Source organism: Phacochoerus africanus, chromosome 9, assembly GCF_016906955.1.
Source record: "Phacochoerus africanus isolate WHEZ1 chromosome 9, ROS_Pafr_v1, whole genome shotgun sequence".
In the NCBI taxonomy this organism is placed as follows: Eukaryota; Metazoa; Chordata; class Mammalia; order Artiodactyla; family Suidae; genus Phacochoerus; species Phacochoerus africanus.
Window position 1 is genome coordinate 6,854,798 of NC_062552.1, and position 22,311 is coordinate 6,877,108.

Genomic DNA, 22,311 nt, shown 5'->3' on the forward strand with positions numbered 1-22,311 from the left:
AACCCAGAAAAAAATTCTTTTCTCTGCTCTACAACACAAATATCTTAAAAATTGAAATGATATACATGAAATACCAAATCCTAACGTTCCACATATTGAACTGTATTCATGATATCATGAATAATATGAATAATATGATTATATTATTAGTATAATATATTAATAATATATTATTATAATCATATGTTATTATATATTATAATTATATTATAATTAATAATATTATAACATTTTAATATAATATATTAATAATAATAACAAATCATGAAATATCCATGATAATTTTGCCCTGCCAGTTATCTGCAGCATTCATTCATTCATTCAAAAAGAATTTGATGAGGGTAAAATTTGTTTTCTGCCAGGGCCTATGCTTGGTGTTAAAAATGAAATGATATGGCCTTTTTCGTAAAGGAGGTCATGGAATAAAGCATAAGTATATTAACTTATTTATTGAGGTATTATTATAATTGTTTAATATTAAATATGGGAGTTTCTCTTGAAAACCATGTGGTATTCTCATATCTGTCTTATTCAGCACAGATTTTTCATTTGCTGGTGTAAAATTGAAGGCTGGGAGTTCCCCTTGTGGCACAGCAGAAACGAATCCGACTAGGAACCATGAGGTTGCAGGTTCGATCCCTGGCCTCACTCAGTGGGTTGAGTGCATTGCCATGAGCTGTGGTGTAGGCCACAGATGTGGCTCGGATCCCACGTTGCTGTGGCTGTGGTGTAGGCCGGCAGCTGTAGCTCTGATAGGACCCCCTAGCCTGGGAACCTCCATATGCTGCAGGTGCAGCCCTAAAAAAAAAAGACAAAAGACAAATAAATAAATTAATTAATTAAAAAAAATAAAATTTAAAAAAATAAAATTCAAGGCTGAGTTCCTGAAGGAGGTTGGGTTATATAAGAAACATATCTATAAGGGAATGGAAATAGTCGTCCAAAGAAGAGGGAAGAATTATTACATCAGTTGTCAATCTGATGTTGCCATTTGGTTTCAAAACTGCACCCAATAAAATCATGTTCAGTGTGGCATTCTCAGTACGGCGAAACTGAAAAAAAGTTAATATATAAAAAGTAGCACGCTTTGCTTTAAAACGAAGAAGAAATCCTTTCATCAGTATCTTTGTTTCAGAAATGTTGATTTGTTTTCCTACAGATAAGAAGATCTCTGGCTAAAACGCCAGCTGACAGCCAGTTGAGCTTTTGCTTTGAACTTGGAAAACATTGATTGTTGCTGGTGGTGGACCTTATATAAATGAAAGATAAAAGGGAATGACTGGATGTCAGGAACTGCTTACCACCGTTTTAAATGCAGGCATTTAGAAGAGGTTTTAAAAGGGCAATGGAATGTGACAATCCACTGATACTCAGTTCTCCTACCTTCTCTGTTCCTACATAAAGTTCTAGGAGCACCTGTAAACCTGTACTCCAAACCATGACCATGCACTTTCTTTTTCCCTCCTTAGCCCAACTCCACGCAGAAGCAGGGTGGTTTCCTGTTTGAGCACATCGTTCTTTTAGGTTCTTTGACTTCCATGAGAACACATTTACCAAGCCCCTAAGAGGGAACTAAAGGAAATGTATCTGCCTGCAATCCGAAATAAAGAATATTTGACCTTGAGATCTGTATCCAGTAATAGAACCTCAGACTCTGACTATCTATTGGGACTGAGTTTTCAGTTCTAAGAAATCATGTTCATGCAGATTTCTGAAGAATGATCAGCCCATCCAACTCTCAATATATAATAAAATAGTATCCTTGGACCATAACCAACCCTCAGAGATATGTGCTTAGATCCTCCATTCTGCCTGATTGTAGAATAAATTGCTTCACTCGTTCATAGGTTGCTGTCATAGGTGAGGCCATATCTTTTTTCATGATATGAATTTCTTCAGTGGCCTCAATTGCTTAATTATCAACTTCAAGAGCTCCTACTCTTGGAAAGGAGGAAAGAAAGATGCAAATTATTGTATATTCTAATATTAGCTAAAAACATTATCAGTCACAGCAAACAGAAAAGATAGTATGTAAAATAAGTCTCAGTGAAAAAAGTAACATTAGCATCATTTCTGTTTTGCAAATAAAACAAAAGTTTTTCACTCTAAGTTTTTCCTTTATGAAACGGAAACTGACAGCAAATACACAGTGATTGTGATAGCATCAGATTTCCATCGGAAAGATAACATCGCTAACAGGGTAGCCCGTCTCTCCTCGAATGCCAGTCAGCTTTGGCAAGAATGCCTCCGTCTGAACCCTTTCATTTCCTGAACATTCTGGGACATTCAAAATGTATGTCAAACAACTAATGAGGACGAAAAAGACAAATAAAGAAAATGGAGGTAAAATAATGAAAATGTTGAGTGCCATAGATCACACAGTAAATTTTTCTTGTAGAGACCTAAATGGGTTAAAATTGAAAAGAATTCCATGAGCCTTTCCATTTGTAAAATTACATTTCTCCTCTTCAGAACCGCCTTCCACATGTATAATGTAGCATTTTCCCTGCCTACCTTAGAAAAGACACTGAATGTTATAGACACTTACAAACTATAAAAACGACAGCATCAGAGTTCCCGTCGTGGTGCAGTGGTTAACGAATCTGACTAGGAACCATGAGGTTGCGGGTTCGATCCCTGGCCTTGCTCAGTGGGTTAAGGATCCGGCATGTGAGCTGTGGTGTAGGTCACAGATGTGGCTCGGATCCCCCGTGGCTGTGGTTGTGGCTGTGGCTGTGGTGTAGGCCGGTGGCTACAGCTCCGATTAGACCCCTATCCTGGGGACCTCCATATGACACGGGAGACGCCCTAGAAAAGGCAAAAAGACAAAAAAAAAATGACAGCATCATTGTTTCTGTTGAATGAACATGTGGAAGATCACTATTGCTTTGTTTTTCATTATATATAATAATGTTTGCTCTCTTCTCTTTATCCTTATAATATTCATTATATATTAATACATTTATAGTTAATGTCATGTTTAAGGAGTGATAGATGAGCTAATGTATTGGTTCTGTAAAAAAAAAAAATCGAAGTTTAGCTCATGTCTCCAGTAATTTTTTAAAATCCATTTTCCTACCAAAAAGTTTCCTATACCAGCTACAGAGTAGAATGTAATTTCTGACTTACAAAAAAAATATGCTGGCTAATGGGTTAAAGTATCTTATGAAATCCATCTTTTATTTATAGAGATTTTATTATAGATTTTACATTTTCACACTGTCTTTCGTTTTCAAGAATCAGTGCATTCTTTCACGTCAGTTTCAGACTTGACTTTCACTCACACATGAAGTCAGATTTGATTCATGTCCATTGCCAAATACCAGGCAATTTTAAAGGATTTAGGAAAGTAGGGTTAACTGCCAGTAAATATAGGTAGGCTTTTCAGATTATTTCCCTGGAAGATGCTTAATTGAGGCTAACACGCCTATTCCACCACTACTCTAAATGCTTATTTTATTATTAAAATCAACACAAAAACCTCAAATAACCTTCCCTATTGTAGGATAGGTCCAGCTGGGCTCTGAGACACACCTGCCAGCAGCGCCACACACACACAAGTTCACACAACGCTTTTGCAAAGTAAGAAAGCCAATTTACCATCCCTTTGTTCTGTCTAGAGAGAAAAAAACAGGTCCCATAGTAGGCATGCTTGGGGCCTGGAGGTGTCACAAAGTTTACTAAGAACTACTACGCAGTTTTTTTCGGGTTCCCCCCACCAAGAAGCACATCAGCTGTCAGGATATGTCTGACGCTGTTTCACAGACTAATCTCTGTAAGAAATTCCAGACCAGTCTCCACGGTAACTTCTTAAAAAGGTCCCTTTCATTTCTCTTTGCAATCTAGATTCTTGGTGGCCACCACCACAACAAGGTCCTATAATGTTGGGACAAGAAGCAATCAATTCAGTCCCCGTATAAATGTATAGATAGATATGAATGTACAGGTAGAGATAAATCGTTTAAGAGGAAGGACTCACCCAGCAACACTCACCACAGCTGGGATCAGCCCCCATCGCCATTTAAACGCTTTGACTTTTTTAAGTATCAGTTCACCATTGCAATAGCAATAAAAATAAGAATAGGTAACAGTCTCAACAAATATATAAAATAAGTCATAAAAAAGGAAAATATTAACCATGAAACACTTGAACACATCTCATTCATCCCCACCACCACTGAAAGTTCAAATTATTCAGCCCTATTTTACGTAGAGGTTCAAGTTCATATAAATATCAAGCCAAGGCTAAGCCATGCATTCCAATATCATAGCTGAAGCTTTTTCCAGCAGGTAATGTTGACTTGGGTGTTCAGGGAACTTCCTGACATAAGGAGGGTAAGAGCATAGTGAATATTGATCTGAGAAGGGGTCTTGGGATATTTTCTCAGGCCCTGCTGTTTAATGAGCACCTACTTTGTGCTGGATTCTTTAAGATTGGCTCATCTCCTAACAGCGCACAGAAGCAGATCTCACTTACATAGCACTTATGCAGATGGGCCCTAGTCGCTTCTTAATTTTATCCGACGAAGCTTATGCTGGATTCAGGTTTTTTTACAGATGCGTCATCATCGTAGGCTAGAAATTATCATTCAAACATGAAATTTTAAAAGGTGAAGTGAAACTAAATGATTCAAGGACTTCTAGGACTGATGTTGATAAGATGGCGTAAGCTCCGCCTAGGAAATGCACATGAAAAACAAGGGGAAAGACTCAGAAAATCACGTGGCAAGTCAGGAAGGGGCGTGTTGATAAAAATACAATCAGGAGATACATACAGCACCGTTGACAACAGCCAAGACACGGAAACACCCTAGTGAGGAATGGATAAAGAAGACGTGGTACATGTATATAATGGAATATTAGTCATAAAAAGAGGAAATAATGCCATTTGCAGCAACCTGGATGGACTCAGAGATTATCATACTAAGTGAAGTAAGTCAGACAGAGAAAAACAAATATAATGTCACCTACAAGTGGAATCTAATAAAAAATGATACAAAAGAACTTATTTATAAGCAGAAGCGAACTCACAGATTTTGAAATCAAACTTATGGTTGCCAAAGAGGAAACCATGGAGGGGAAAGGATCAACTGGGAGCATGGGATTGACACACACACACCACTATGTATAAAACAGATAACTGGAGTTCCCGTCGTAGCTCAGCAGTTAACGAACCCCACTAGCATCCATGAGGATGCGGGTTTGATCCCTGGCCTTGCTCAGTAGGTTAAGGATCTGGCGTTGCCGAGAGCTGTGGTGTAGGTTGAGGACGTGGCTCAGATCCCACGTTGCTGTGGCTCTGGCGTAGGCCGGTGGCTACATCTCTGACTGGACCCCTAGCCTGGGAACCTCTGTATGCTATAGGTGTGGCCCTAAAAAAACAGAAAGCCAAAAAAAAAAAAAAGAGAGAGAGAGAGAGAAAACTAACAAGGACCTACTGTACAGCACAGAGAAGGCTACTCAATGTTCTGTAATAACCTATATGGGCAAAAAGAATGGCTGTATGCATATGCATAACTGATTCACTTTGCTGTACACCTGAAATTAACACGTCATTGTAAATGAACTATACTCCAATAAAATTTAAAAAATAAAAAAAATAAGATCAGGAGATGATGTGCAGCACTGGCATTTCAACTTGTTTGTTTGTTTTGCTGCTTAGAGCCGCACCCACTGCACATGGAAGTTCCCAGGCTAAGGGTCCAATCAGAGCTGCAGCTGCCAGCCTACACCACAGCTACAAGATCTGAGCCTCATCTTTGACCTACGCCACAGCTCACGTCAATGCTGGATCCTTAACCCACTGAGTGAGGCCAGGGATCAAACCTGCATCCTCATGGATACTAGTCAGGCTCATTACCACTGAGCCACGATGGGAACTCCACAAGTTATTTTCAAAAGTGAGAATATTTAACATTTCCTGATATAGATTTTAGTGCTGACCTGTTGCAATGGAGAACTTCCAGGCAGAATTATGTCCTTCTGGTCATAGCTTTCGGTCTTCTCACTGTAGGTGGAGGTGGCTTCACGGTCCCCTTCATGGAGTCCAAGACTCTTACTGGAACTCACTGGCTTTTCAGACCCCAAACTCTCCTCCACGACGCTCTCATCTGTGAACCCCAAGCAGGTCACGTGAACTCTGCTTGCCCTTTGTCACTTGGTCATTTTAAGATGCATAATGGGTGTCACGAAACATGCCGTCATTTAACCACTTTTTTCTTAGATGGGATCAAGTTTCAGTTTTCATCATTGACCATTTAGTTCATTATTTTGTGGTGAAAGGTGCTAGGAAATCAGTAGAGCCCACAACAGGTTTTAAGATGAAAAACTAAGCACCTTGCCAACAACCTTTGTTCATCCCGTCATGTTCCCAAAGTGAGCAATGTACAGCTGTGCTTTAAAGCCTTTTTTCCACTTAGGAGATCCATCCTGAAGTGCAGATATGGTGCTTTTCTGCGCATTAATATTACATGTTGCTTACTCCAGCATTTTACCATGTACTTTCTGCTTTGCTGAAACCAGCTCGGAGATGAATAGGTTGAGGAGAAGCCAGAGCTCTTGGGTTCATTTCCCAAGTTTGAATCCCAGAGAACCATTCCAAGCTCTACACACACACACAGAGGCTTAATTTGGTCGGCCTTGTTTATTTGCATAGAAAGGCCAGCGTGCATATAAATGCAATGTGTACTTGACGTCTCTCTATTATCCAAAAACACTATTCTCTATAAAAGGTACCAACTCCTCTAGCTAGATGCATGCAGTAAGTAGAAAACAACCCTCTCTCTTCCAGTCTCTGGAAAAAAAAAAAAATGTGTAGGAAGGTAAAATATGGAATTCTCCAGGCTTCCAATGTTAGGGCGTTAACAGGAATTTTGACACCTGTAACCCATGGATGAGAACTTGTTTTTCAGAGGGAAATGAGGTGGAGTATTGGGACAAGCACAGGGGGGCAAGCATCCAGAGGCTGCTGGCCGTCCTTCTTTGCTCGCTATCCACTGTATCGCCTTGCATGGGTCTGTACAGATCCCCCCCACACGAAGACAAAAGCATCCCGAGTTATTTCCCATGAATTTGTATACATCAACTTTTACTTGACATTTTGGTAAAAAAACTCCAGTGTGGTTCTGGCATGAATTTATATGTGTTCGACAAAAAAATTAGAATTTTGGTCTTTAAAGGATGATCGCTAAATTCCTAGATTAATTTATTTTTATTTTATTTATTTTTGTCTTCTTTAGGGCCACACCCACGGCCTATGGAGGTTCCAGGCTAGGGGCTGAATCTGAGCTGCAGCTGCCGACCTACACCAAGCCACAGCCACAGCCACACGGGATCCGAGCCGTGTCTGTGACCTACACCACATCTCGTGGTCATGCCAGATCCGTAACTCACTGATCGAGGCCAGGGATCAAACCTGCATCCTCATGGATACTAGTCAGATCTGTTTCTGAGCCAGGACAGGAACTCCAAGTTCCCAGTTTAATACACATAAGAGTTTCTGTCTTAAAGAACCTAATATTCACAAGTATGAATTCCCATGCTAGGAGTTCCTGTTATGGCTCCGTGGTTAACAAATCCGAGTAGGAACCATGAGATTGCGGGTTTGATCCCTGGCATTGCTCAGTGGGTTAAGGATACAGTGTTGCTGTGAGCTGTGGTGTAGGTCACAGACGAGGCTTGGATCTGGCATTGCTGTAGCTGTGGTGTAGGCTGGGAGCTACAGCTCTGATTAGACCCCTAGCCTGGGAACTTCTATATGCCGTGGGTGCAGCCCTAGAAAAAACAAAAAGACAAAAATAAATAAATAAAATAAAAAATGAATTCCTATGCTAAAATGGAAAACAATATACTTATTTTCTTTTATCCCAAGGAATTTGTTTATAAGCATAGACACAGTCTTTAAAAGGAGTGGCATAGGGAGTTCTCTTGTGGCACAGCAGGTTAAGGATCCGGAGTTGTCACTGCAGCAGCTTGGGTCACTGCTGTGGCGTGGGCTCAGTCCCTAGCCTGTGAACTTTTGCATGCCAAAGGCTGGGCCAGGAAAAAAAAAAAAAAAGTGGCATATAGCCTCATAAGTTAGTGAATCTAAACATACCATATGCCATGGTAGGATCCTGCAATAGCAAGTCTATTAAATCACTCTTGCTGTTTAAGATTATAAAATCTATGTAATTCTAGGAAATTGGGCCATAATTAATCCCCCTTCCAACTTTAGCTATATTTAAATATTTTCAACCATGAAAAACATATATAGGTCATCAATGAATGGTTATCTAGAAAAAAAGATCAGCATTTTCAAGAAATCATCTCAATGAGTTGACAACTAATGTTAATAGAAAAAATTGAAAATAACTGGTCTCTCACCTTGGGGTTCTCTTCGTCCACTCTGGTCAAACAACTTCATTAATGGATCGTAAAGAATTCTATTAGCAACGTGTAGAGATGCTAAAAGGACATATTTATGATAACTGTCTCATCAGTTGATTTAAAGATATGCACACATAATTACAAGGAAATTATTAATCATCATGGCTATTTAGTTATTTTATAGGTCACAGACACAAATTCTGTTCAAAACGCTGCCTCGTGGCTCAGCGGAAATGAATCCAACTAGTATCCATGAGGATGCAGGTTTGATTCTTGGCCTTGCTCAGTGGATCTGGTATTGCCATGAGCCATGGTGTAGGTCACAGACGTGGCTCAGATCCCGTGTTGCTGTGGCTGTGGTGTAGGCCGGCAGCTGTAGCTCCCATTCAACCCCTAGCCTGGGAACCTCCATATGCTGCAGGTGCAGCCCTAAAAAGCAAAAAAATAAAAAATAAAAAATATATATATATATAAAATAAAAAAACTCTATACATCTATATACTTAGTTTATTGAAAACTACCTTTTAAGATAGTCTTGGCACTGTGCTTAAGCCCTTTTATTTGTAAGAATTTAACCAAGTCTTTCATTAGAAAGGGCGGATTCGGTGTCTGGAGCCCCACGCTGAAATACGATCTTCTGGGTTGCAAATGACTCTAGGTAACATTTGTCACTGTCATTATCTTAATAACCTTTGTAAACCTTAGAGTGCTTTGTAAACTGCCAAATATGCAGAGTGGTAGGCACCTAAGGAGCAATTTTAAATTGTTATTTTACAACCACAACTAGAATCGAGATTATAGAAGAGGAAATTATTCTATCACTGAATCTTCGTGGGTCAAAATTTAGAGGGCAGTTCCACGCCTTCGTTGAAAGAAATTCCAGTAGTCACTCTGTACAGAAATCTCACATGCTAGATGAATTTTCCTGAAGAATGCTCATTTTAAACTGGAAGAGCTGAGATGGCATTTGTCAAGTGACAATGTCCCTTGTCTGCATAACACGGTCTCAGAATGGCACCAAACTGCTTACTGCAGCATCAGATGAAAGCTAGTTCCTGCCTCCTCCATCTGACCAGCTTGCTGTCCTTGTTCAAAAATTACCTTCGCTGCCCATCATGTTGCTAGTGGTTAAAACATTTAAATTGTAAGCTGCAAAATCTAAATGGAACTGCATGTGTGATCTTTGTCACCTCATTTTCATGAATGGAAAAGAATATTCTGACACCAAAATTACATACTTAATTCTGGCTCACCCTCTCTGCCGACCTCCATCCCACACTGCCTTGGGTTTATTTCCTCATCCATCAGTGGGTCAAAGTAATTTCTGCTGTATTCATTTCCTGTGGAAAGTACATGAAGTAAGGGTCAGTGATTATTAGAAGCACATGAACCAAAATGTTAATTTTGAAATCGACACCAGCACAGAAGGGCCATTTTAGCTACTTCATAAGCTTAATTTTTTACAAGTCTTCCAGGCTTCCCTTTTTTTGTAATTATCATCTTGCAAAAGGTCAGAAAAGGTAATTCGAGAAACAAGTTCACGCTATCCATCTGTTGCTAAAAAAGTAATGAGAAAATTTTCAAATGTAGACTTTAAAATAATAACTTCAAAAATATTCAAAGTTATTTTTAGGGTGTACTCAAGAAATGGACATCATTGAAGAATAATGATGTTTAGAGTTCACTGATGACTCTATTTACCCATTTGTACATAATTCACTAAGCATCTTTTGTTGTGTCCAGAATCCTATAGCCAACTTAATAATGTCTTAATTGTGAGAAACTACAGCAAAATTTCCATGTTGATAGCTGAGTGAAGATAAAGAGCGAGAAGGGGGTAGATGGAAAGACAAAAAAGGAAGAAGGAAGGTGGGAAGGAAAGAAGAAAGGAAGGAAGGAAAGAGAAGGACCAGTTTACCCGTCTCTTTTGTTATGTCAACTTAACATGAAGAGCACAAATGATTCAGCCAGAAATTTTACTCAAGATGCGTCAACAATTGCAACAATACAAACCAAAAATTCTCCCTTCACGTTCCCCACTTACTTTCATTCTTATGTTGATAACCAAGCTGTAGCATCAAATACAATTTTGAAATCGAGAAAAAGATCTGTTATCAATTTTCCAACTCTAATCTCATTCTTCCTGAAGACTGAAATGTATCTGGCTGTTGCTAGTCATTTGCATTCAGTAAAAGTAACTGACTCTGATGATAATTCAAGTTGCCGCAAACACGGCAAAAGAAATAAAGCTTTGTGGCCTGAAAACAATAATAATTTTGAAAGTATTGCTCACAGAAAAGGATTAATACATACCAAGTATACTGTAATACTCCATAATATATTTGTTTTAGGATCAAAAAATAACCCAAAGAGCAGCTCCTTTTCCAAGACTAAGTGGAATTTTGGTAAGAATCTAGGCTTCATTATGTTTCTGGACCAGCACATTTTTGCTGTCAGTCTCTGTTCTACCAATGGAGTAAGTACAAGAACTGAAAATCTAAAAAAATAGATGAGTTGCGTTTTTGTTACTTTATCTGTCAACAACTACTAGGCTGGTACGAATCTCGGCAGTGTGTAATCAGTCTTAGGTGTGGCAATCACGCAGCCATTCCACCCCATTCATTGTAATTCTTGTTTTCTTTCCTTTGAACACAAAGCGCTATGATACTGTACATGCTTCCATAGGCTGGCACAATAAATCCTCTTTATTAAAGCAAAAATAGTGGTATATTCCTTCTTATATCACCATGGCAGCATCAGTCAACTATTGGAACCCATATCTTGGAAACACCCCCAAACCAATACAAACCTCAAATTCTTTAACTACTGAAATGACTTCATAAATTGGCAAGTTAATCAAATCCTTGGAGAATAAACAAAGTTAAGTCATTTTTAACCAAATGTCTGGAGAAGTTTATTTGGTCTGTAGGGTCTCAAACCATGTTCATCCCTGATGTCAGCTGTGAAATTAGGGTCCTGCCCAGATGAGTAGGAAAGTCTTACTTGCAAGGAGCCTTCCAGACTCTGTCTTCCCTGAGGGCTTGAGGCTTCCTGCTCACCTGGAAAACCGGCCCCTTAAAGGTCTAGGTATGGTTTCAAATTCTATGCAAATTGTTCCTTCCACATTCAGTACGGGTTGAGGCACATATGTGAGTTATAAATGCCACTCCTGGAGTGATTTATTTTCTAGTTTGCATTCTGGAATTTGGCAAATAGCATTTTACTAGTGAAAAAGTATGAGAGATCATGAGCAAAGAGTTAATCTACGGATTCCTTTTAAACTTCGTCAAGCTCTATATTACCTTACACCATACATTTATATGGCTCATTTATTTTTCCAATTTATTTGTATTTTGTACAACACTTTACAGTTGTGTTGTGTATTTTACATACATAATATTATACCTGTTATTGTCCATCTCATGCACTAAAATATAAGCTCCATGAGGGTAAAAACATAATCTCTTTGTTTACTGAAGCCCCCTCAGTGCTTAGAATCCTGCTTGACATGCAGAGATACTCATCATAGCATCTGAATTCATTTTGTTAAATAAACATTTTTCGGAAACTTTCTGAAATACCCCAATCCTTCCATTGTCTAAAGGTTCTTTCTGGATTAAAATGAGCCAAGCCTTACATCTTTTTATCATGCTTCATTCCTCTCTTTCTTTCTGTTCCTCACCCCACCCCCCCTTTTCTTTCAACACTCCCTTCCCTTTGCTGAAAGGGGGAAAGGGAGTTCCCTGGTGGCTTAGCTGTTAAAGATTCAGCATTGTCACGGCTGTGGCTTGAGTTAGATCCCTTGCCTGGCAACTTCCACATGCCATGGGTGGGGCAAAAAAAAAAAGTGTGTGTATATATATATATATATATATATATATGGATTTTTAGTGAAAGTAGAAGCATAGGCAAAGGGAAAAATACACAAAGGTGTAAAGCCATAGGAAGCAGGTTTTGTTAGCAGATGCTCCCCAAAGAGTCTCTGCCTCCCAGAGTTACAACATCTAAAGAGAACTCCACCCTTCCTCAGTAGTCCCAGCAATGAGTTTTTAAGTAATGCTTTTGTTCGAAATTATTAATACGTTGTACAGTGAGTGTCACCTTACGCTGATCTGATGTTTCACATGCATCCAATTATTTAAGCAGTATTTATTGAATGCTTACTTATGTGAATAGATCAGTAAAAGCAAAACATTCAGAAATCCTTTCCCTCACAGAGCCTACACTCTGTGAGCGGAAGAACAAAAGCAAACCATTAACATATATTTTATAGTTTTGCAGATGGTGATAAATGACACCGGGGACAGATAGAGCCAGATAAGGATGATTTGACATCCTGCGGGAGTGATCTTCTGCATATACCTTTGTTTCAAACTAAAAATGACATTCAGGGTTAAATCACTGTGTTCTCAAGACTCTTGAGACAGGGAAGCAATCATGAAATGTTTACAATGTATTATTTATAACATTACTAGTTTGTCAACTTCTTGCTATAACATAAATCAACGTATGGATCCAATAAGACCATATTATTAAATAGTAAAGTAATTCTTCCTAAAAAATAAAATAAAATAATTAAAAAATGGATAAGCAATGCGTACTGTAGAACGCAGGAAACTCTATCAAATCTCTTGGGAGAGCACATGATGAAAGATAATATAAGAAAAGCAATGTATATATATATATTTGTATGACTGTGTTACTTTGCTGGATGGCAGAAATTGACACAGCATTGCAAATCAACCATGCTTTGATTTTTAAAAAATGTTAAAAATACATTGTAAAAGTAAATAAATAATTCTGCCATTCTATTGTTATATCTTGCCCTGAGAAGCCAAAACCCTAAATATTCTAGGCAAGGTTTAAGATGATAAAGCACATGGAAACTATTATACATTTGGAAACAACGCACTGCATCTTAACACGAGCTCCTTTGCTCGGGTTTCTTTGGATGGCGTCAAGACTTAACAAAGTGAGATGGTTTAAGGAGAGGGTATGTATTACCAGAAGGTGGGTTGCTAATAGGATAAATTCCTAAAAGTGCCCTAATCATTCAGAATATGCTTTTGGATATATCTGAAATCATCTCACAGGAAAATTAACAGACCCACTGAGAAATTCAAAGTAGGGCATTTAGCGATATACATACAGTAGGTTTTAATACGGCTGATATTTAACTGTTTGTTACATTCAGAAGAATAATCTGACAACTGCACCCACCCACATATCTGTGGTTCTACACTGACGCAACTAGGCTTGATACATAAACTAAGAAATCAGTAAGTTGGTCTTGTGTGTACCCGTCCTACGCTGTCTGTGCTTCCGCCTTCCTAGAATTAGCAGTTCGGGGTTTAGAAGTCAGGCCCCGTTTGTACATTTCGCGGGCTCTTTGGGCTGAACCGGGGAAGACGACGCAGTTAGTCGGCTCTGCCCTTCCACACACAGCAGGTTTTCCTGTCCTTTATCTCAGAGCAGCGCAGGATGCAATCGGGGCTTTGACTTAGAGGACACCACACCTGAACTTTGGTCAGGCAATCCTCCACTCTGCACCCATGCAGTTCCTTGGGGGCCGTAAGAGTGAGAATGAATTGCCCACCCGAGGAAGGTGAAGGTGAATCATGGAAGCGTCTTGATTCACGAGGCAACCACCTCCTTTCAAAACAGCCGCATTAGCTCCAGAGGGAGAGGATGGGAACGCCTCTCTCTGTTTCTCAGGAGGTTTAATGGCTCCCTGGGAATCCACCTGCTTCAGCTCAGCCTTTATTTTATCATCAACATCATGTTTCCTATAATAGACCGTGAGTTAAATAAACACAAGGCCTGCATGTAAACTAAATAACTAAACAAGTTACATTCTATGATTACAGGTGTGCGCTAAAATTTTGCCAACTAGGATTTTCTCTGGAGCATTATTCCTTTAGGCATGAAACCTAGATATCTATAATTAAGTTTGATTCCCGTGAACTTTGTAAATAAATTTGGGAAAACTTTCTATTTTCTCCACTTTGAAAATCTAATACCAAAATCTCACATTTAAGTGTTCACGAGGCCAGGAAGTTTACATATATGTACAAAATAGAAATGTGTAAAACAGGAGATTGTAATAAAAGGCAGGTTAGTGGAAATTATGGCAAATTCCAACATGCTCTATCTTACTAAATTCACTCAAATAGTATTTTAATAAGATTGCTTTACAAGCCTTTTTTACCTTAATGGGAACTAAGGAAACAAGGATATTTTAATATGATAAAGAATAGTTATCATAAACCAAAGTGTCCATTATAGGAAGTATAAAAGCAAAACTATGATGAATCCCCAAAAAGCCAAAAAAAAAAAAAAAAACTAATGATGGGAGTTCCCCTGGTGGCTCAGTGATAAAGAACCCAATGGTATCCATGAGAATGGGGGTTCCATCCCTGGCCTTCGGTCAGGGCTCAATCCCCGAGCCCTCTCTCAAGTCGTAATTCTTCTGTTGCTTTAGTGGGGATGTTTATACCACCCACTAAAAAAGAGGTGCAGAGATTGTGTCCTATGTCACTCAGTGGGTTACGGATCTGTCATCACCCTGAGCTGTGGTGTACGTCACAGACATGGCTCGGATCAAGTGTTGCTGTGGCTGTGGCCTAGGCCTGGCTATAGCTCCCATTCCACCACTAGCCGGGGAACTCCCATATGCTGCGGCTGCGGCCCTGAAACCACACACACACACACACACACACACACACACACACACAACAACAACAACAACAACAACAACAACTAATGATGGAAGCTCAAACTATGACTTAGATGTCCACTATCAATATTATTATCCAATATTCTCTTAGAAATCTTAGTCAAAGCAATTAGAACAAAAGTAAGGGAGAATACAAGCTAAAATTCTTGAAAACTATGCTATTTCATGTAAATATTATTTGAAGACAATATGTTTCCAAACTATGAAAGTATAAGAGATTTGACTGAAAGTCTTCTAGAACCAAGGCGATACTATTAGAATAATGCCTTGAAAAACTACCTGATAATTATTAAGTGTCATTAATTTTTCTCCATACAAACAGCAGCACTTAGGAGACATAATGAATAAATAGAAAAACAACACCCATAATAAAGCTCCAGGTAACTCTCAAAATTAATTTCTACTAGATTTTCATAGAAATCCATAGGTGGCCATCGAGAGTATTAATCTTACCCAGAATCTCAGACAGAAAGGCCTGGGTTTTTAACCACAGAGTTAAAAACTGCTCATTGATACCATATCCCTTTTCTTCTTGATGGAAAGGCTAACCTGTAAAAATTGGTCCAGTGCTCACGCTGCATTCAGAAGCCGGTGCCCTGATGGACAAATTAAGCTTTCTCCACTGCTTCTTCTTCCTTCCTTTCCAAATCTTGGGGGAATTTGAGTTATCAGTGCTTTGCAAATCTAAATAGGGTAATAGTTGAAGTTTGCTAACAAGGACTAATTAATTGAGCCATATTCTTTCTTCCCCTAAGGCCCTCCCTCATGGTAAATTGCAAGGCATTTTAACTTTCAAACCACGGGAGTACTGTTGAGTGTGTAATTGCTGCAGGGCTCCTTGTAAGTACCCCAAGGCATTAATGCCTCGAGGGTGCCTCCGGACCTCGAATCCTCAGAGTTAAAGGGGGGTCCCTGAGTACCTAACTTCTAAACAGGAAGCGCTTCCCGTGGCTTAAGTAATAACGATCATTCCAAGGTTAAGTATAAATATGTTGTTTTTAAAGCGTATTTAAACGTCCTACAAAAGTCCTATCAAAGCAGATATCTCTTCCTTCTTCCTAGTTAAAGCCTGACCACATCGCCCTGCATGTAGATAAATTTATGTGTGCAGTTTGGAACATGGCCTTTCAAACGAGGAAGGACCTGATATTAGACATCTATTACCTCTCTGGTGTTTCTGAGTGTGCCTTCCTTCATTTAATAACTCTTAAATGAACAACTATTTAATAGCTACTTATTTAATAACTAGCTTCCCCCTGGAGCTATGATTACTTATGTCCGTGTATTGTGTTTAAGGGTTCATTCAGGTAGCAACGTTTTCCTCACATTGTAACACACTGCAGTATGAAAGCATTCAGTATAATGGATTATTAGATTTAGTTTAAACAATCTCATTAATAATGCTTTCTCCTCAAAAAGTCTGGTTATTTATGGAGTTCCTGTTGTGGCTCTGCAGTAACAAACCCAACTAATGTCCATGAGGACACAGGTTCGATCATTGGCCTTGCTCAGTGGGTTAAGGATCTGGCATTGTCATGAGCTATGGTGTAGGTCACAGATGGGGCTTGGATCCAGCGTCCTTGTGGCTGTGGTATACGCCAGCAGCTACAGCTCCAATTTGGCCCTTAGCCTGGGAACCTCCATATGCCACAAGCACGGCCCCAAAGAAAAAAAAAATTGGTAATTTATAGACAACTAAACTTTATCTCATAAAGCGAAGGGTTCCAGTTTCCCATGGGTCTTTTCTTATAAGATTTTTGGCTAATTCATCTGATAAAGGCTAAGGATAATCTTATCTTCTACTAAATCTCTTTAATAGAAAACAGAAAATTATCTGAAGGAGACTCTAAATGGAAATATTTGGAGATTAAGGACTAATTTATGCTATGAACATAAAATTCTTTTCTAGTATTTCATGGGAAACTTTCCAGTAGAATTTTTCTTAACATGGAAATGCAGTGATTGAACCCTATAGTCAACATGGTGGCTTTGCGAACTCTGAAATTTATGCAGAATTTCACGGATAGAGTGCAACTTCTTATGCTGGAAGCAAAAAATATATATATATTCCTGAAAATTTCACCAGATATTTAAGAGGTAGGAGTTCTCGTCATGGCACAGCAGCAACAAGGAACCACGAGGTGGAAGGTTCCATCCCTGGCCTCGCTCAGTGGATTCAGGATCTGGCGTTGCCGTGAGCTGTGGTGTAGGTTGCAGACTCAGCTCGGATCCCACATTGCTGTGGCTGTGGTGTAGGTCGGTAGCTGTAGCTCTGATTGGACCCCTAGCCTGGGACCCTCCATATGCCGCAGATGCAGCCCTAAGAAAAGCAAAATATATATATATGAAGTATAAGTAAACAATTTGGTAACCTGTCTAACGCCTAAGAGACTGAGTGCATTACTAATGTATCAGAAAACAAGTTTTTCTCTCAGTTCTTTTACTGTGTTGCTATTAATATTAGGAGACTTATTGGATTTCTGTAGCATCCGCTACTTGATCTCTGCTTCCAGCATTTCTAGGATTCTAAGATTCTTACCCATACTTATCACTATTAGACAGATTCCTGGGCTCACATTTTTATTTTAAAGGTACATATATTTCACCGGCATGTAAATAAATCCAGTGGTTTAAATGAATGAATACATTAATCATCAATGAACTAAAGTAATAAAACAATATCTCTGAATTTTTTTTTTTTTGGTCCTTTTAGGGCCACCCCCGTGGCATATGGAGGTTCCCAGGCTAGGGGTCGAATTGGAGCTATAGCCTCCAGCCTACACCACAGCCACAGCAACGCTGGACCTAAGCCACATCTGCGACCTACACCACAGCTCAAGGCAACGCTGGATCCTTAACCCACTAAGCAAGGCCAGGGATTGAACCTGCAACTTCATGGTTCCTAATTAGATTCGTTTCCGCTACACCACGATGGGAACTCCAATATCTCTAAATGTTAAAATAATTCTTAAAAAATTCATTCACCAACGTACTTATGACAGATTTGATCAAATATTATTTTACAAAGTCGTACCTTGAGGGTTTCACCACATCGATTTGAAGAGCGAATAGAAAACTAACTGTGCTTATTGTTGGTAAACTGTTACCAATGGCTTCATTTTTAGCATTACTAGAAACAGGAAAAAACAACATAAATAAATATTCTGCTGATGTCCTGGGCATGCGGTTCACTTGGAGGTACCCACTCCTTCTGAGAAGAGAAGTAATGAAACATTGTGTATTCTGTAGAAATTCCCCGAACTCAAACATTTTGGTTGAAAAGCTCCATCTCAACTGGACAAACATTGTTCGAGAACTGTGGTGCTCCATTTAGGAAAAAGGTGGGGGGAGATAGGAAAGTAAACATAAAAAGATGTGTATTAAAAAAAAAAAAAAGATGTAAATCCAAAAAAAATAAGCTTAACCTGAAAAAAAAAAAAGATTTGTATTGGTTTGTATAAATTGACTATTTTACCAATCTCATATCTACACAAAATATTTCTTTATTTTAGTAAGTAGGATGCTTTCCTGAATGCTTATTTTGAGGCTACCAAGTCAATGAAAGATTCAAATCACTTGGCAGCCAAATGGTATCTAAGGACAATCACCCAGGTTAGTTCGATAAACCTAGAGCAGATAATTTCCCGATTTCCCTCTTTCTCTCTTTCTTTTGGGGGGTGGGGGACGGGGGGGAGGCTAAATCCCAGCTGCAGCTGCGCCCTACACCACTACCACCACAGCAATGCCAGATTCTTAACCCCTACGTTGGGCCAGCGATTGAACCAGCTCCGCCACAGAGACAGTGCTGGATCCCTTACCTGCTGCACCACAGTGGGAACTCCTTTTTTCTTAATAATATTTGAAATGTCCCAAAGCAAAAAAAAAAAAAATTTTAAATGTACTATACATTTCATATAACACCTTTCTTCCATCTTAAGGGGGAAAACAGCTATAACTGAGACCCCTGGACACAGTCTTTCTACCCTATCACTTCTGAGATAATCTAGGCTACATGCACTAGGGGGCAAAACAGCTCTCCCACAATTTGGATGCTGTACTTAACATGTACAAAAAAAAAAAATATGTTGTTTTTATTCCAAGTTTTTGTGCATGCACACACAAAACTTGAAGATTGATTTAGGGTCACAGTTAGAAACCTAATTGAGGATTTCTCCAGCTCAGGAACAACTATTATGACCTCCTACCCTTAATTCAAACTACCCTTCACTTCTTTGGAAAGAATCGAAGGGCTTCCCTCGCATCTGCTGAAACTACTTCCCGTCAGCCTCTTTGGAACATCTGTCATTTCCTTTCTCAGCTGCCGAGGCTTCCACGCTGCTACCTGCTGTCAAGGTTGCCAGGCTAGCCCTGGTGCTCTTCAAACCGCATCCCTCACGACAACCACGGTGGTACCTCCAACCCACAAACCGCAGGGAAAACGCTTCCTGTCAAATCCACAGCTGCTGGGGCCACGGCAAGGGACAGCTGTCACGTTCAATACTGATTCCTGCTGGTACATATTATGGGTACTCCCACATTGTGTTCATTTATTCTCTGGTTCTGATCAAACCTTGGACTCATGCCCCTGCCCATCATGTTCTCTTGTTGATGCCCCTGGGATCATCACATGTCATCTCTACCAACATGGTTTTCCTCTGCATCACACAAGTTCGCAGGTAGAGCTCCTGAGGGCCCCAGTGATGCTCAGAGGTCCCAGTTTTATTCCCAGCCCCTCTCCCTAAGACCCAAGAATAAAATGCCCGAGGACCAGACCATGAGACAACATGATTGGCAAATGCTACACTGTAATCAAAACTCCTTTTCCTCTCTGGCCATGAGACAATGGCCCAAAGTCAAGATTGTGTGTCTGGAGTTTCCATAGTGGCTCAGGGAAAAAGAACCTGACTAGCATCCATGAGGATGCAGGTTCAATCCCTGGCCTTGCTCAGTGGGTTAAGGATCTGGCATTGCCAAGAGCTGTGGTGTAGGTCACAGACGCGGCTCGGGTCCCGTGTTGCTGTGGCTGTGGTGTAGGCTGGCAGCTGTATCTCCAATTTGACCCCTAGCCTGGGAACCTCCATATGCTGTGGGTGTGGCCCTAAAAAGATTAAAAAAAAAAAAAAAAAAAAGATCGTGTGTCTGTCTCGTTCCTTAGAATTAGTCCTTTCCTAAGAGTATTTTGTAACAATGGAAATGGAACAAATGAATCAGTCAAATGACAGCTAAAAAGAGCTTAGTAAACTTGGAATTTAATATGCATATTTCCTAACATATATCTTAAGCAATATATTGTATAATTTTTACTTTATATACAACTAATCACACACATATCACTCCTATTTTTAAATTGTAGTGATATTACGAACAATAGGATGTGATCAGGAAGGAATCCAAGCTGTCATCCAGGAACTGTAAGGGACATGGATTAGATGTGTGTTTGGTCGATTTGTTTTGCCGTCTTGCATCCATTTCCCCTTTCTAATAGCGTCACGATCTCCTTGTTTCCAGTGTGCAGTAGTGTCATGATGGTTCAATAACTCCAGATTCCTGTCTCCAGTGACAGAAGCCAGGATGGGCTGATAGAACCTGCTTCCCTTACCCGGGACAAAGCCAGGAGCCCAGCAAGTGACCTAAGCATGTTCAATCCGATGTTCTCCACTAGGACTTGGGGTGAGTGATGCAGGGCTGAAAAGAATGCTTGCACTAACCTCAATGAAAGGTAGAGATTCAAAAGAAAAACATTGCCCAAGTGCAATTAAATCACTTAACCATTATTTGGACCGCTTTACTAGACACTTCTATAATTATGCGTTATTTTCCTCCTACCTAAAGCTTTTCTATGGCTCTTTCTCATTTCTGTCCCACATTTCATTATGCAGTCCATTTAGCATTCAATCATTCAACAATTCTTAGTGCCACTGTGTTACCTACTCAGAGTATTAACTCTGTCCTTCCGAGGTGCCCAGCCCTCAAGCCCTTATTGCATTTAGAATCTAAGCCCACTCCTCCGGCTTTTGAAACGCTAAGCGGTTGTAGGTTCTCTGGCATGCCGCCTTTTCACGGGCTATCATTCTGACCTTCTCTTCCTCATAAGAGTAATCATCCGACGGGGGCATGGCTGACAGTGAGTGAGAATTCACTGGGATCAGAGAAGTGGCACGCACACACACACACAAGTTCCAGGTTAGATGGAGCAGAGGGCATGTGGCCCAAAATTGCCACGTGTGTGCTGTTCCTCCAGAAATTTACAAAACAGAGGGTCGAACGTTTCTTCTAAGTGTCCGCCTATAAATTAAAGGCCAGGGGAATGGAGAGAAGATCATGAGCAGAGCCTCAAAGACTTTCTTTAGAAGAGCAGAGGCAGAGCGAGTGGGAGGAGGCCGGGCAGCAGCAGGAAGGATGGAGCATCTTGCTGTGGTTTTCCTCACTCACACCTTGTAAAAATGACTGATACCAACATACAGTGGCAGCTCCGCAGCACACCGCCATGCTCCCTGGAAAACCTTTAGACAAATCATCATCTGGGGATGCTCAGCTTCGGTGCGTTCGGGGGGAAATGAGGGTACCCTCCAAGCCATCTTCAAATCAGACCACTCAGCAGCTCTTTATGTAGCTTCTTCCCAAAGATCAGTGTGTCTTTATTTCAGGCAGTGTTCTCCTGTGCTAAGGGACTCAGTCCATGATGAGTTTGAAGTCTTTTTAATCCAAAGTTTGTTTTTGGAAAATCCCTCTCTTAGACATTTCCCTACAATTTCAATTGCTCTCTGCCCAATAATTTTACATTTCTATGAAATAATTTGGATAAATAAAGTTGTCTTGGTATGGTGCCGTTCCTTACTATTTTTGGCCACACCCACTGCATGTGGAAATTCATGGGCCAGGGATCGAACCCGTGCCATAGCAGAAACCAGAGCCACTGCAGTGACAGCATCAGGTCCTTAACCCTCGGTGACAAAAGGGACTCCAATTTATTATATTTTTAAAGCATCTAAAAGGTGGAAATGTATTTGATATTTATTTATAGAATGCATATTTATATCATATTTATAGAATGATAATCTGGGCTCCTTGTAACATTACTGTTGGGAAACTATGTAGGGACTCTACTTACGTCATCACATTGGCAGATGATACAAATATTCTTTTTTATTGTATTAACAAGAAACATTGTGTTCCATAATACCTAGCAGTTTCTAAATTCAAGTATT

General features: G+C 39.8%; 1 protein-coding gene across 1 annotated transcript in view; it reads right to left on the reverse strand.

Annotated features, from left to right (window-relative positions):
- Positions 1-22,311, reverse strand: part of LOC125135665 (uncharacterized) — a 236,344-nt gene that overhangs the window by 205,386 nt on the left and 8,647 nt on the right. Inside the window, exon 4 of the mRNA XM_047795999.1 lies at positions 9,621-9,707. Coding sequence (XP_047651955.1) covers positions 9,621-9,707 — 87 coding nt within the window. The remainder of the gene's footprint in view (positions 1-9,620; positions 9,708-22,311) is intronic.